Source organism: Hylobates moloch, unplaced genomic scaffold, assembly GCF_009828535.3.
Source record: "Hylobates moloch isolate HMO894 unplaced genomic scaffold, HMol_V3 SCAFFOLD_10, whole genome shotgun sequence".
Taxonomy (NCBI): domain Eukaryota; kingdom Metazoa; phylum Chordata; class Mammalia; order Primates; family Hylobatidae; genus Hylobates; species Hylobates moloch.
Genome location: NW_026652285.1, coordinates 68,952,868 through 68,967,376, shown reverse-complemented (window position 1 = coordinate 68,967,376; position 14,509 = coordinate 68,952,868). Strand labels below are relative to the sequence as shown.

Genomic DNA, 14,509 nt, shown 5'->3' with positions numbered 1-14,509 from the left:
GAAATGTCATTACTACTGATACTACAGAAATAAAACTGATCAGTACTGTAAAAATGATCAGTATTGTAGGACGACAAATTGGATAGTCTACATGAAATGGACAAATTACTAGAAAAACAAAACACCAGAACTAAATCATAAAGAAATGGAAAATCTGAACAGACCCCTAACTAATAAGGAGATTAAGTAATTTAAAACCTCCTGAGAAAGCAAAACCCTGGACATGATAGCATCACCAGTAAATTCTACCAAACACTTAAAAGACTAAAACCAGTCCTTCTCAAACTCTTCCAGAAATTTGAGGAAAAAGGAACACCTTCTAACTGAATAAGGTCAGCATTACCCTGATACCAAAAACAAAAAGACACTATAGATAACTATAGGCCCGTATCCCTTATAAACATCAATGTGAAAACCTGGAACAAAATACTAGCCAATGGAATTCAGCAGCATATTTAAAAGGATTGTGTGCCATGACCAAGTAGGATTTATCCCGTGATTACAAGAGTGGTTCAACGTATGAAAATCAATCAGTGTGATATACCACGTTAAGGACAAAAACCACACGATCATCTCAATGCACAAAAAGCATCTGACAAAAGTCATTACCCTTTTGTGATAAAAACACAGTAGAAACTAGGTATAGAAGGAGATTACCTCAACATAAGAACCATATGTGAAAAGCCCACAGCTAACATCATACTCAATGGTGAAAGACTGAAAGCTCTTCCTCTAAGCTCATGAAGAAGACAAGGATGCTTGGTTTTGTGGCTTCTATTTAACATGGTAATGGAAGTTCTAGCCAAAGGAAGTAAGCAAAAAAATATATATATATCAAAATTGGACAGGGGGAAGTAAAATTATCTTTTTGCAGATGATATGACTTATATGTATTATAGAAAACCCTGGGCCAGGTGCAATGGCTCGTGACTGTAATCCTAGCACTTTGGGAGGCCAAGGCGGGTGGATTGCCTGGGCTCAGAAGTTCAAGACCAGCCTGGGTAATACGGTGAAACCCCGCCTCTACTAAAATACCAAAAAAAAAAACATTAGCCAGGCGTGGTGCATGCTAAAGCAGGAGAATTTCTTGAATCTGGGAGGTGGAGGTTGCAGTGAGCCGAGATCGTGCCACTGCACTCCATCCTGGGGGACAGAGCAAGACTCTGTCTCCCAAAAAAAAAAAAAGAAACCTCAAGATTACACACACAGATACACACACACACACACACACACACACACACACACAGAGCCTCTGCTAGAATTAATAAATGAGTTCAGCAAAGAAGTAGCAGCATATACAATCAACAGGCAAAAATCTCTTGTTTCTAAGCCCTGACAATAAAAATATAAAAAAGAAACTAAGAATACAGTTTCATTTATAATTAGCATCAAGAAGAATCAAATATTGAGGAATTAACCACGGAGATGAAAGATTTGTATAAAACATTTTTGAGAAGAATTAAAGAAGATACAATTAAATGTAATGACATCACATTTGTGCACTGGGTGACTTAATATTGTTAACATGTCAGTATTGCCCAAAGGGATATACAGATTCAATGCAAGCCTGTCAAAATTCCAACATTTCTTGCAAAAATAGAAAAATGATTCTGAAATTCATTTGGAATCTCAAGGGATGCCAAATGGCCAAAACAATCTTGAAAAAGAATAAAAAGGTTGGAGGACTCACTTCCTGTTTTCAAAACTTCATACAGGCTGGGCATGGTAGCTTAACGCCTGTAATCCCAGTACTTTGGGGAGGCTGAGACAGAAGGATTGCTTGAGCCCAGGAGTTTAAGACCACCCTGGACAACATGGCAAAACCCCATCTCTACTAAAAATACAAAAATTAACTGGGCATGGTGGTGTTTACCCGTAGTCCCAGCTACTCGGGAAGCTTAGATAGGAGGATCCCTTGAACCTGGGAGGTTGAGGCGGCAGTGAGCCATGATTGTGCCATTGCATTCCAGCCTGGATGACATAGTGAGACCCTGTCTCGAAAAAAAAAAAAAGGCTTAGTACAAAGCTACATCAATCAAGATTGTGTGGTACTGGCATAAAGACAGATATATAGACCAGTGATAGAATAGAGAGCTCAGAAATAAATCCTTGTGTATATGGTCAAATGACATTCAAGAAGGATACAGAAAGCACCCAATGGGGAAAGGACAGTCTGTTCAACAAATGGTGCTGGGAAAACCTGATATCCACATGTAAAAGAATGAAATTGGGCCCTTACATAACACCATATACAAAAATTAAAATGGATCAAGGACCTAAATAGAGGACTTAAAACTATAAAACTCTTAGAGGAAAACAGAGGGTGAAAACTTCATCACATTAGATTTGGCAGTAATATGACACCAAAGGCACTGACAATGAAAGAACAGACAAATTGGACTACATAAAATTTTAAAACTTTTGTGCATCAAAGTATACTATCAGCAGAGTAACAAGGTAACCCATGGATTGGGAGAAAATATCTGCAAATGACTTCTGATAAGGGATTAACATCCAGAAGATATAGAGAAAACTCATAAAAACAACAACAAAACCCAGTTCATAAATGGGAAAAGGACTTGAATACACCTTTCTCCAAAGATATAAAATGGCCAGTAAGCACATGCAAAGTTCTCAGCATTTTTGACTTACAGGGAAAGTCAAATCACAACCACAGTGAGATACCACTTTATACCCACTGGGATGGCTATTATCTAAAAGAACAAAAACATTACCACCAGAAAATTACAAGTGTGGAGATGGGGAGAAATTAGAAGCCTTGTGTACTGCTAGGGGGAATATAAATGCAGCTGCTTTGGAAAAATGGTGTGGCAGTTCCTGAAAAAATTAACGTCATTCAGCAGTTCCATCTCTGGTTATATGCCGAGAAACAATTGACAGCAGGGTTATGAACAGATATTTTTACACCCATGTTATAGCAGCATTCTTCTTCTTCTTCTTCTTTTTTTTTTTTTGAGATGGACTTACACTCTGTTTCCCAGGCTAGAGTGCAATCTCAGCTCACTGCAACCTCCGCCACCTGGGTTCAAGTGATTCTCCTGCCTCAGCCTCCAGAGTAGCTGGGATGACAGGCATGTGCCATGACATCCAGCTAATTTTTGTATTTTTAGTAGAAACAGGGTTTTGCCATGTTGGCCAGGCTGGTCTCGAACTCCTGACCTCAAGTAGTCCGCCCGCCTTGGCCTCCCAAAGTTCTGAGATTACAGGTGTGAGCCACCGTGCCTGGCCAGCAGCATTACTCTTAATAGCCAAAAAGTGGAAGCAATCCAGGTTTCCATCAGAGGAAGGCTAAAGAAATGGCTAAAGAAAATGTGCTGTATCATACAACAGAATATTATGCATCTTTAGAAATGAAGAAAATTCTGACACATGTACTGCAACATGGATGAACCTTGAAGATGTTAGGCCAACTTAGGTCTGCCAGTCAGAAAAGGACAGATATTGTATGAATCCAGTTGTATGAGATGCTTGGGGTAAGAGAAAGTAGATTGGTGGTTGCCAGGGCCTGAGGGGAGGCAGGGATTGGTAGTTATTGTTTAATGGGTCCAGAGTTTCCGTTTTGCAAGATGAAATACGTTCTGAAGATGGATGGTGGTAATGTTTGTACAACAGTGTGAATGTACTTAATGCTACTGAGCTGTACACGTAAAAAGTGGTTAAAATGATATTCAGAAACTGACACTAAGGAAATATAAGTTTCCAAATTAACCAATACAGAATTTTTTTGTTTTTTTGTTTTTGTTTTTGAGACGGAGTCTTGCTCTGTTGCCCAGGCTGGAGTGCAGTGGCACGATCTCAGCTCACTGCAAGCTCCGCCTCCCAGGTTCACGCCATTCTCCTGCCTCAGCCTCCCTAGTAGCTGGGACCACAGGTGCCCGCCACCACGCCCGGCTAATTTTTTTGTATTTTTAGTAGAGACAGGGATTCACTGTGTTAGCCAGGATGGTCTCAATCTCCTATCTTGTGATCCACCCGCCTCGGCCTCCCAAAGTGCTGGGATTACAGGCGTGAGCCACCGCACCCGGCCCTGATACAGAATTTAAAATAACTGTCTTAAACATGTTCAGTGAGCTAAAAGAGGATTCAGACAACTAAATGAAATCAGGAAAATGATGCATGAAGAAAAACGGTAAATTTTATGTATATTTTACTCCAATTTTTAAACATAATTAAAACAAGAGCCAGCATTGCTTATTTCATTTTTTAATTATAAAAAGCAGTTGAAGTAATTCTTCAGCAGGGTCCTTTTGCACCCCACCCCCATCACACACCCGACATTTGGCAACCTGCAGAGACCGTTTTTGGGTGTTGGGTACTACTGGCATCTGGTGGTTAGAGATCAGGGATGCTGCTAAACATCCTACAGTGCACAGGACAGCTCCTCACTATAAATAATTATCCAGCCTCAAATGTTAGTACTGCTGAGGTTGAGATACCCTGAAATAGAATGATGACCAATTAAAAGCCCTCTAGAGAGGATCTTATTTGATTGCATCTTTGTTTAGGGAAGAAAAATGATGACAGTATGAAAATTGGGCTGTACAGTGAAAATTGAGATTCATTAAGAGGTATATTAATCTGCTGGGGCATATCACCAACTGGGTGGCTTAAACAACAGAAGTTAATTCTCTCACAGTTCTGGAGGCTAGAAGTCCAAGGTCAAGGCACTGGCAGGGATGTTTCCTGGGGAGGCCTCTCTCCTCGGCTTGCAGTGCAGATGGCTGTCATCTCTGAGTCTTCTCATGGTTTGCACTTAACTCCTGCCGTCTCTTTCTTTTATTTTTTTTTTGAGGCAGAGTCTCGCTCTGTTGCCCAGGCTGGAGTAAAGTGGCGCGATCTCAGCTCACTGCAAGCTCAGCCTCCTGGGTTCACGCCATTCTCCTGCCTCAACCTCCCAAGTAGCTGGGACTACAGGTGCCTGCCACCATGCCCGGCTAATTTTTTGTATTTTTTAGTAGAGACGGGGTTTCACTGTGTTAGCCAGGATGGTCTCAATCTCCTGACCTCATGATCTGCCTGCCTCCGCCTCCCAAAGTGCTGGGATTACAGGCGTGAGCCACTGCACCCGGCCTATGTCTTTCTTTTCTTAGAAGTACACCAGTCCTATTGGATTAGGGCCCCACTCTGTGACCTTATTTATTTCTGTAAAGGCCTTATCTGCAAATACAGTTGTATTGGGAGTTAGAACAATATATGGATTTGGGTTAGGGGGGACACAATTCAGTTCGTTATATTCTGCCCTCTGGCCCCCCTCAAATTTATGTCCCTTCACTTCAAAAATACATTCACCCCATCTCATCAGCTCTGAACATCTCAACTCATTCCAGCATCAACTCCAAGTTCAGAGTCTCATCTAAATAGCATCCAACTCAAGTATAGGGGAGACTTGAGGTATGATCCATCCTGAGGCATAATTCCTCCCAGCTGTGATGGGATGCTCCAGGCACGGGATAGACATTCCCATTCCAAAAGGGAGAAACCAGAAGGAAGAGCTTCTAGGCGAGTCCAAAATCTAGCCAGGCAAATCCCATTACATCTTAAGGCTAGAGAATCATCCTCTTTGGCTCCACACTCTGCCCTCCAGGCCCTCTAGGATGGTGGCTTTGCCCCTGAGGGCTGTGGTCAGAGGCAGCTGGGTTTGCTGTAACTAATAGAGGTGGCCTACCCTGTGAAATCAAGGAGTAGGCAGGCCTGCCCTGAGCTTATATACTCTGTGTCTTGGTGGCAGTGGCAGCACTAGGGGTCTCTAAATTGCCCTTGGGATCATCCTTCCTTTTCTTGAAGGACAAAGAATGTTTGCATCCAGGTAGCTCTGCTGTCAGAAGTCCAAAAGCATTACTTTATTTTATTCCATGCCCATCCCCTTTAGTGCAAGCTGCCAGTGTCTCTGCTGGTATAATCCCATCTCTTGTCCTTGCTTCTGCTGAGATGGCTGATTAAGTCTAGGTAATCTCTTTAGAGGGGGAGTGTCCAGCCACACCCTTGATTTTTCTCTCTGTAACACTCTTATTTTGCAATATGGATAGCCTGAGAATTTTCTGACTCTAGTTCCTGATTCCCTGTTGCTTAACAATTTCTTCTTTAATTCGTCTTTTTCCTTTTGCATTTTACAGTAACCAGTAAGGAGAAACCAGGTTGTATCTTCAACACTTTCCTTACAAATCTCCTCTGCTAAATATCCAAGGTTGTCACTCACAAAGCCACTTCTCCATTTCTATGTGGTTGTTACAGTGACCCCCATCTCATGATCCAAATCTGTATTATTTAGGGTTCTCCAGAAAAACAACCAGTAGGATTTTTTTTATATGTAGGAGATTTATTAAAAGGAATTGGCTCGTGCAAGTATGGATTCTGGTGAGTCCAAAATATGCAGTGTGGCCCAGCAGCCTGGAAACATGGGAAAGCTGATGGTGCAGATGAAAGCCAAAGGCAGTCTCTTGCTCAGGAAAGTCAGGGGTTTTTGTTCTGCCCAGGTTTCCAGCTGATTGGATGGGGCCCAACCATATTATGGAGGGAACTGTGCTTACTGAAAGCTCACCAACTTAAATGTTAATCTCCAAAGATTCATTCCAGATTAACACATAAAATTAACCATCACTGGAGGTAGTGATAATATTCTAGATAAGACAGGCCACCACCAATAGAGGTTTAAAAAAATCTGAGTGAAAATGGGTATAACAGACTAGAAAATATAATTGGATGTGGGAGTAAGTGCAAAATTACAAACCTTTGTTTTTGCAAAGATGGTGGTACCATTTTTCTAAAATGCCCAGGGCAGAAGACACTGCACTTACTGAGAATCATTGCTCAGAAAGTGATTCTCCACTTCAGCTACATGTAGAATCATCTGGAAGATTTTAGGAATCTCTGTGTCCAAGCTATGCTGCATACCAGTTAAATCTAAATTCTGGGCATAAGGCCAGGTGTGGTGGCTCAAGTGTATAATCCCAGCATTTTAGGAGGCCAAGGCGGGCGGATCACCTGAGGTGAGGTGAGTTCAAGACCAGCTTGGCCAACATGGTGAAGCCCTGTCTCTACTGAAAATACAGACATTAGCTGGGTGTGTTGGCACATGGCTGTAAATCCCAGCTACTTGGGAGGCTGAGGTAGGAGAATTGCTTGAGCCCGGGACGTGAAGGTTGCAGTGAGCTGAGATCGCATCATTGCACTCCAGCCTGCTGGGTGACAGAGTGAGACTCCGTCTCAAAAATAAATAAATAAATAAATGAAACAAATAATAAATACATTCCGGATGTGAGACCAGGCATCAGTATTTAAAAACCTCTCTAGGTGATTCCAGAGTGTAACCAGCCTTGAGAACCACTATTGAAAGAAGCAGAGTCATGAGAAGCCTTTTAAAAAAATTCTGCCTGCCCAACAAAATCCTGGAGTACATCAGCCCAAGTTTCATTTCTGAGCTTCTTTCTTTTCCTAGCTGGCCTTGGTCGCACGGGCACTCTGATTGCCTGCTACATCATGAAGCATTACAGGATGACAGCAGCCGAGACCATTGCATGGGTCAGGATCTGCAGACCTGGCTCAGTGATTGGGCCTCAGCAGCAGTTTTTGGTGATGTAAGTAGTAGCCTACGTCTATAGTTCCAAGGGAACACGTGGGGTTGGAATCTGACGGGGAGTGGAATTTCCCTTAGTTTCCAGTAACAACAGATAGTCTGGTAGGAAGAAGTTGTTCATGTATCTTTCTGGAAAGCTCTATTTTGATGTTATTTAAATGCTCTAGGAAGCAAACAAGCCTCTGGCTGGAAGGGGACTATTTTCGTCAGAAGTTAAAGGGGCAGGAGAATGGACAACACAGAGCAGCCTTCTCGAAACTTCTCTCTGGCGTTGATGACATTTCCATAAATGGGGTCGAGCATCAAGATCAGCAAGAACCCGAACCGGTAATCAAGCCGTTTCTGTTGCGATGTTGTTACTGTTTTAACTGCTAGTGAGACCCTGTCAGGGTATGGAGAAAACTGTAGGTAAAATAATAAAGCAGCTCTTGGATGATTGTCAGTTTTTTCTATTTATAACCCTCTCTAGGCACTTCTTACCCAAAATAGTGGAAACAAGGTTGTGCGTCCATAAAACTATGTTTTACTCACTCGGCAGGTGCATGAAAGGTTGTGAAGTGAGCTCTTCAGCCAGATCTACCCCTGCCCCTCACCCCTTTTTGCCATTTCACAACAGCTGATTTAGGAAAGCAATCATTCTCAAATGGAGAGCTTTTAACAAATCAAAGGCTTAGGGGGTAGCAGTACTACATTAAGTGGTAGTAAGTACACTGAGAGATTTTAAAAAGAGCGTTTTCAAACTTGAAAGCCCATTAACCCTCTTCACTGTTGATGTGTTTTCTAACGAGAGTGCTGCTGGGTTGTCTCTGAAAGTCAGCTTCGGCTGTCTTAAAATGTCACCTGAAGCTTGGTTGTGAAAGGGAAAAATACTTTAGAGCTCGCAGAAACTTGGACTGTCTGTGTTCATGTGGATAAATTGCTGCTCTGCTGTACTGCATTAATAAGCGCAACTTAAATCATTAGCTCAGTGTTTTTTTACTTACACAGTACAGTGATGATGACGAAATCAATGGAGTGACGCAAGGTGATAGACTTCGGGCCTTGAAAAGCAGAAGACAATCCAAAACAAACGCTATTCCTCTCACGTGAGTCTGGGTTCCTTTGTTGTGGTTGATGTTTCTTCATATGTGTGTGGGGTCCTTGGTGAGGGTTTTTCCTGAACATTTGTCTCCATAGTTGCAAGCCCATGATGCCACTTTGAAATGCTTGCCTATGTTATTTAAAACCTAGGGGTGCTGGCCTTGGAAGCTGTCAGCTGTCCCTTGTTTACCTTGGTCCTCATGAGCCTTTATGGGTGGGAAGGCGACATCAGGGATACTTTTTCTCCATGAATAATCAGCATGGGGCATCCTCAGGAGCACGACAGCAGATGTAAAGCCTAGGATGCCAGACTTGTCCATAGTTACTAAAGTGGTATATTTCTTTATATTTGCCACGTTGCAGATCATTTGTTTTGATCAGTATGACATGATGGCTTAATGACATTATGTTGTTTTGGGGCAACAATGAACTGGTCTAAACTATATTTTGGGTTTTTTGTTTGTTTCTTTGGAGAATGATTTTCTAATTATAGAGGAAGATTTAGCCTGAGAATAGGAAATGTTTTGGTTACTGAGTGTATGTATGTCCATGTGTACATTCTTGTGAATGTGTGTTAGTTGGGATTCAACCTGATGGAGCATCCAAGATTGTTAGAAAAATATGCAGAAGCAAAGTACATGACCATGGTATTTTTTGTAGGCTGTTCTTTAGTAAATACTCCCACTTGTTGCCATTGGATTTCTTCCTTCTAGTTACTTCCTTTTTCATTGTGGGGCACCAGATTTCCAACCTTCTTTTTTGCGGGGAGGGAGTGTGATGGACATAGATCATTTATTCAGTAAGCATCTTGTAATATGGTAAGGAAGTATGATACAATAAACCATTATATTGGCAGAGAACAGGTTTTCTTTTTAATTAAAAGTAATTCCTCACTAGTATCTCGTCATAAAAATTCTGAAGTAGAATTACACGTAAGGCATGTGTCATTATGGGTTGCTCCCCTGGGAGGTTCTTCTTAAAAGACCCAAGGCAAAGAATTGAGTTTTACAATATGTAGTGTTATGTGAGTGAAGTAGGGCATCCATTTTGATTATAGGCGTTTATTAAGCATTTCTTTCGCAGCTTAGTGGTACTTTAGTCAACTATACTGCTTTAAAAATGGTGCCTTTTGGCCAGGCGTGGTGGCTCACACCTGTAATCCCAGCACTTTGGGAGGCCCAAGGTGGGTGGATCACCTAAGATCAGGAGTTCAAGACCAGCCTGGCCAACATGGTGAAACCTCGTCTCTACAAAAATACAAAAATTAGCCAGGTATGATGGTGGGTGCTGTAGGCATTATAGGATCCCAGCTACTCAGGAGGCTGAGGCAGGAGGATCACTTGAACCCGGGAGGCAGAGATTGCATTGCCGAGATTACGCCATTGCACTCCAGCCTGGTCGTGACAGAGTGAGACTCCATCTCAAAAAACAAACAAACAAATAAAAATGGTGCCTTTGTATAATTTAATTAACTCCAAATGCCATTTCGTTTTTAATTTCCTTATTAAAAGTCTTCACCTAAGGCCTTAATGGTTTTTCTTTGGAAGTATTATGGTGGCTCCAGGTAATCATCCAGATACTAATTCTGAATGTGGTGGAGAAGGCAGGCAGCGCCCTTGAGCAGTACTTCTCAGACTTCAGTGTGCAGGAGGCACCCAGGCACTTGTTGAAATATGGGTTATGATTAGTGGGATGGGGGGGGGCCCAAGATTTCACATTTCTAGCCGAGGCTGCTGGTCCAGGGACCACACATTGAATTGCAAGCCCTCGGAAACTGATGCTTTTGTGGGTTGATTTTAGCTGTGTCTGGGATTTTTTGTTTTGTTTTTCAGAATCAGCATCATCAGTTTATGTTTTAATATTTTGTTGCCTGCTGTTCAAAAGTCAAGTTGAGAGTCAGGGGATACAAATCCTGCTTAGTCAAAAGTTTTTGTTCAATAGGAAGTTTCCTTCAGTCACCCTCTGAATCTGCTACTCTCATTAACATGAGTTCAAATCCAGCTGGGCGTGGTGGTGCGCACCTGTAGACCAGGCTATGCGGGAGGCTGAGGCGAGAGGACCACTTGAGCCCAGGAGTCTAAGGCTGCAGTGAGCCACGATCACTGCATCCAGCCTGGGTGACAGAGTGAGACCCTGTCTAAATAAATAAGTAAAATCAAGTACAATGGTAAAAGTTAAAAAACAAAGAGGTAGCTCAGGATTCCTTTTGGTAATATCCCAAAAGCAATATATATAAATAGCCCCACATAACACAAATAACAAAGTTTTAGGCCACACTTTTAAAGAAGAAAGCGAAATGCTAGTTTTTCTAAGCTCTGAGTTATGTGTATAGACCCCAGGGGATTTTTGATGAGTCTCAGCAAATCTCCTTCCTCCTCCTTTACAACATTTTGCTTATCGCCGTCTCTGCTTTTTCAAACCCTCTCCACTATTATTTGCAGGTTTTTGGCCCTAGAAAAGATCAGCTGAAGGTTTTCTTTCTTTCCCTCTTGTGTCTTTGTTGTTATTTTAGGAATAGAAGTCCCTGAGGGACTGTTCTCAACAATGGCTTGGGTTGAAAAATACAAAATCAATTTCTTCATCCCAGTTTGACTCATTGATTTCTGTGAGCAAGTTATTTTGCTTTAACATTGGCACTTAGCCTTATGGAAATACAGTACATGCAAGAAGGAAAGTTAGTGAGAAATACACAAGTATTAGTGATTTTTAGAAAATTATAGTACATAAAATATTATTCCAATGACTGGTTTCTCTCTCTTTTTTTTTTTTTTTCAAGACAGAGTCTTGCTCTATTGGCCAGGCTGGAGTGCAGTGGTGTGCCCTCGGCTCACTGCAACCTCCGCCTCCTGGGTTCAAGTGATTCTGCTGCCTGAGCCTCCGGAGTATCTGGGATTACGCACCACCACACCCAGCTAATTTTTTGTATTTTTAGTAGAGACAAGGTTTCACCATGTTGGCCAGGCTGGTCTCTAAATCCTGACCTCAAGTGATACACCCGCCTCAGCCTCCCAACGTGCTAGGATTACAGGCATGAGCCACTGGCGCCTGGCTGGTTTCTCTTTTATAAATGGTCAGTTTTGGGAGAGAGTTTAAGTTTTTAGTGATTATAAAATAGCCATTTGCTCAGCCTGTCTCATCCTGACTACAATGATGACAGTAAACCATGTGGCACCATGACATTGAGCTGATCTTCAGGACGTGTTGACAAGTATATTGTCTGTGCTAAAATGGATTTGGTAAATTTCATAACTTGAGCCATGAGGCCTGTCGTTCTGCATACTGATGGTTTTGGTAGGTTTGGAGATGGGTGTATCTGTTAGCAATGGAAAATAATTATTTTTTTTAATTTAATTTTTTTTTTTGAGACAGAGTCTCGCTCTGTCGCCCAGGCTGGAGTAAAGTGGCACGATCTCAGCTCACTGCAAGCTCCGCCTCCTGGGATCATGCCATTCTCCTGCCTCAGCCTCCTGAGTAGCTGGGAATACAGGTGCCCACCACAACGCCCAGCTAAATTTTTGTATTTTTAGTAGAGACAGGGTTTCACTGTGTTAGCCAGGATGGTCTTGATCTCCTGACCTCGTGATCTGCCCACCTTGGCCTCCCAAAGTGCTGGGATTACAGGTGTGAGCCACCGCACCCAGCCAGAAAATAATTCTTAAGCCATGAGGTTTACTAGAGGAACAAGTAAACATCTATAATGCTGACACTTGGACATTCAGGCCATTCTGCCTTTAAGGAACTGAAAATGAAGGCTGGGATCAGTAGAGAGTTCTCTAGTGCTCCCAGGCCATTTATTCATTCTATTTAAATATTCACCTCTGTGATCTTAATATATATTAGTAGCTTGTGTTTTTGTGGGAAGATTAAATAAGATGGTGTGGGTATAACTTGTGAGGTGAGGTTAGGCTATATTTCGAGTTCACCCTTTAGTCTAATCCCTTTCCACAATATAGGATGCCTGGCATGTAATTTTTTTTTTCCCCGAGACAGAGTCTTGCTTTGTCACCCAGGCTGGAGTACAGTGGCGTAATCTTGGCTCACTGCAACCTCCACCTTCTGGGTTCAAGTGATTCTTCTGCCTCAGCTTCCCTAGTAGCTGGGATTACAGGCACATGCCACCACGCCTCGCTAATTTTTGTATTTTTAGTAGAGATGAGGTTTCACCATGTTGGCCAGGCTGGTCTCGAACTCCTGACCTCATGATCTGCCCGCCTCACCTCCTAAACTGCTGGGATTACAGGCATGAGCCACTGCGCCCGGCCTGACATGTAATTTTTAATGATGACAGTGATAAGGTCAACAATAAAAATGACATGATAAGCCAAATCGGTCATTTCCAAATTGATCAGCAGTACTCCGCACACAGCAGATGCTCAGTAGAGGCTCTAATATTTGGTCACAGATGTATCCAGGTGACCATTTGGAAGTGCAGTCGTTGGAAGGAGCATCTGCCCTTCCAAATGGGAGGAGGTTTCCTTCCTCGCTGCTAGAACTCAGACCAATGGATTAAGAAACACCAAGCTGAGGCTGGACATGGTGGCTCATGCCTGTAATCCCAGTGCTTTGGGAGTTTAAGGCAGGAGGATCACTTGAGCCCAGGAGTTCGAGACCAGCCTGGCCAACATAGTGAGATTCTGTCTCTACAAAAAAAGTAAAAAATAAATAATAATAACTGGGCATGGTGGCATGAACAGGTAGTCTCAGCTGCTACTCAGGAGGCTGATGTGGGAGAATTGCTTGCGCCTAGGAGTTGGAGGTTACTGTGAGTGAACTATGATAATGCCACTGCACTCCAGCCTGGGCAACAGAGCAAGACTCCTGTTTCTTTCTTTCTTTCTTTCGTTCGTTCGTTCGTTCTTTCTTTCGTTCTTTCTTTCGTTCTTTGACGGAGTCTTGCTCTGTTGCCCAGGCTGGAGTGCAGTGGCGCAATCTCAGCTCACTGCAAGCTCCACCTCCTGGGTTCACGCCATTCTCCTGCCTCAGCCTCCCGAGTAGCTGGGACTACAGGTGCCTGCCACCACACCCGGCTAATTTTTTGTATTTTTAGTAGAGACGGGGTTTCACCATGTTAGCCTGGATGGTCTTGATCTCCTGACTTCGTGATCCACCTGCCTCAGCCTCCCAAAGTGCTGGGATTACAGGCGTGAGCCACCTTGCCCGGCCTTTTTTTTTTTTTTTTTTTTTTTTTGAGACAGAGTCTTGTTCTGTCGGCCAGGCTGGAGTGCAGTGGCATGATCTCGGCTCACTGCAACCTCCACCTCCCGAGCTCAAGCAATTCTCCTGCCCCAGCTTCCTGAGTAGCTGGGATTACAGGCATATGCCACCATGCTGGCTAATTTTTTTATTTTTTTAGTTGAGACGGGGTTTCACCATGTTGGTCAGGCTGGTCTCAAACTCCTGACCTCAGGTGATCCACCTGCCTCAGCCTCCCAAAGTGCTGGGATTACAGGCATGAGCCACTGCGCCCGGCCGACCCCTGTTTCTTAAAAATGAAAAAGAGGCAGGGTGAGGTCGGGAGTTTGACCTAACCAACATGGAGAAACCCCGTCTGTACTAAATGCAAAATTAGCTGGGCATGGTGGCACATGCCTGTAATCCCAGTTGCTTGCGAGGCTGAGGCAGGAGAATTGCTTGAACCCGGGAGGCAGAGGTTGCAGTGAGCCGAGATCACACCACTGCACTCCAGCCTGGCGACAAGAGTGAAACTCCATCTCAAAAAAAAAAATTAATTAATAATAAAATAGAGCTCAGGTGCAGTGGCTCACACCTGTAATCCCAGCATTTTGGGGTGCTGAGCCAGGCAGATCATCTGAGATCAGGAGTTTGAGACCAGCC

The 14,509-nt window shown here is 43.0% G+C and overlaps 1 protein-coding gene across 25 annotated transcripts in view; it reads left to right on the top strand.

Moving 5' to 3' along the window:
* Nucleotides 1-14,509, top strand: part of CDC14B (cell division cycle 14B) — a 130,443-nt gene that overhangs the window by 89,749 nt on the left and 26,185 nt on the right. For all 25 annotated transcript variants that reach the window (XR_009215137.1, XR_009215139.1, XR_009215142.1 and 22 more), the window contains exons 10-12: nucleotides 7,457-7,595; nucleotides 7,762-7,921; nucleotides 8,582-8,679. Coding sequence is in view for 19 of the 25 variants with exons in the window: in XM_058445038.1 (XP_058301021.1) it covers nucleotides 7,457-7,595; nucleotides 7,762-7,921; nucleotides 8,582-8,679 (397 nt within the window). In the remaining 6 variants the exon portion in view is untranslated. The remainder of the gene's footprint in view (nucleotides 1-7,456; nucleotides 7,596-7,761; nucleotides 7,922-8,581; nucleotides 8,680-14,509) is intronic.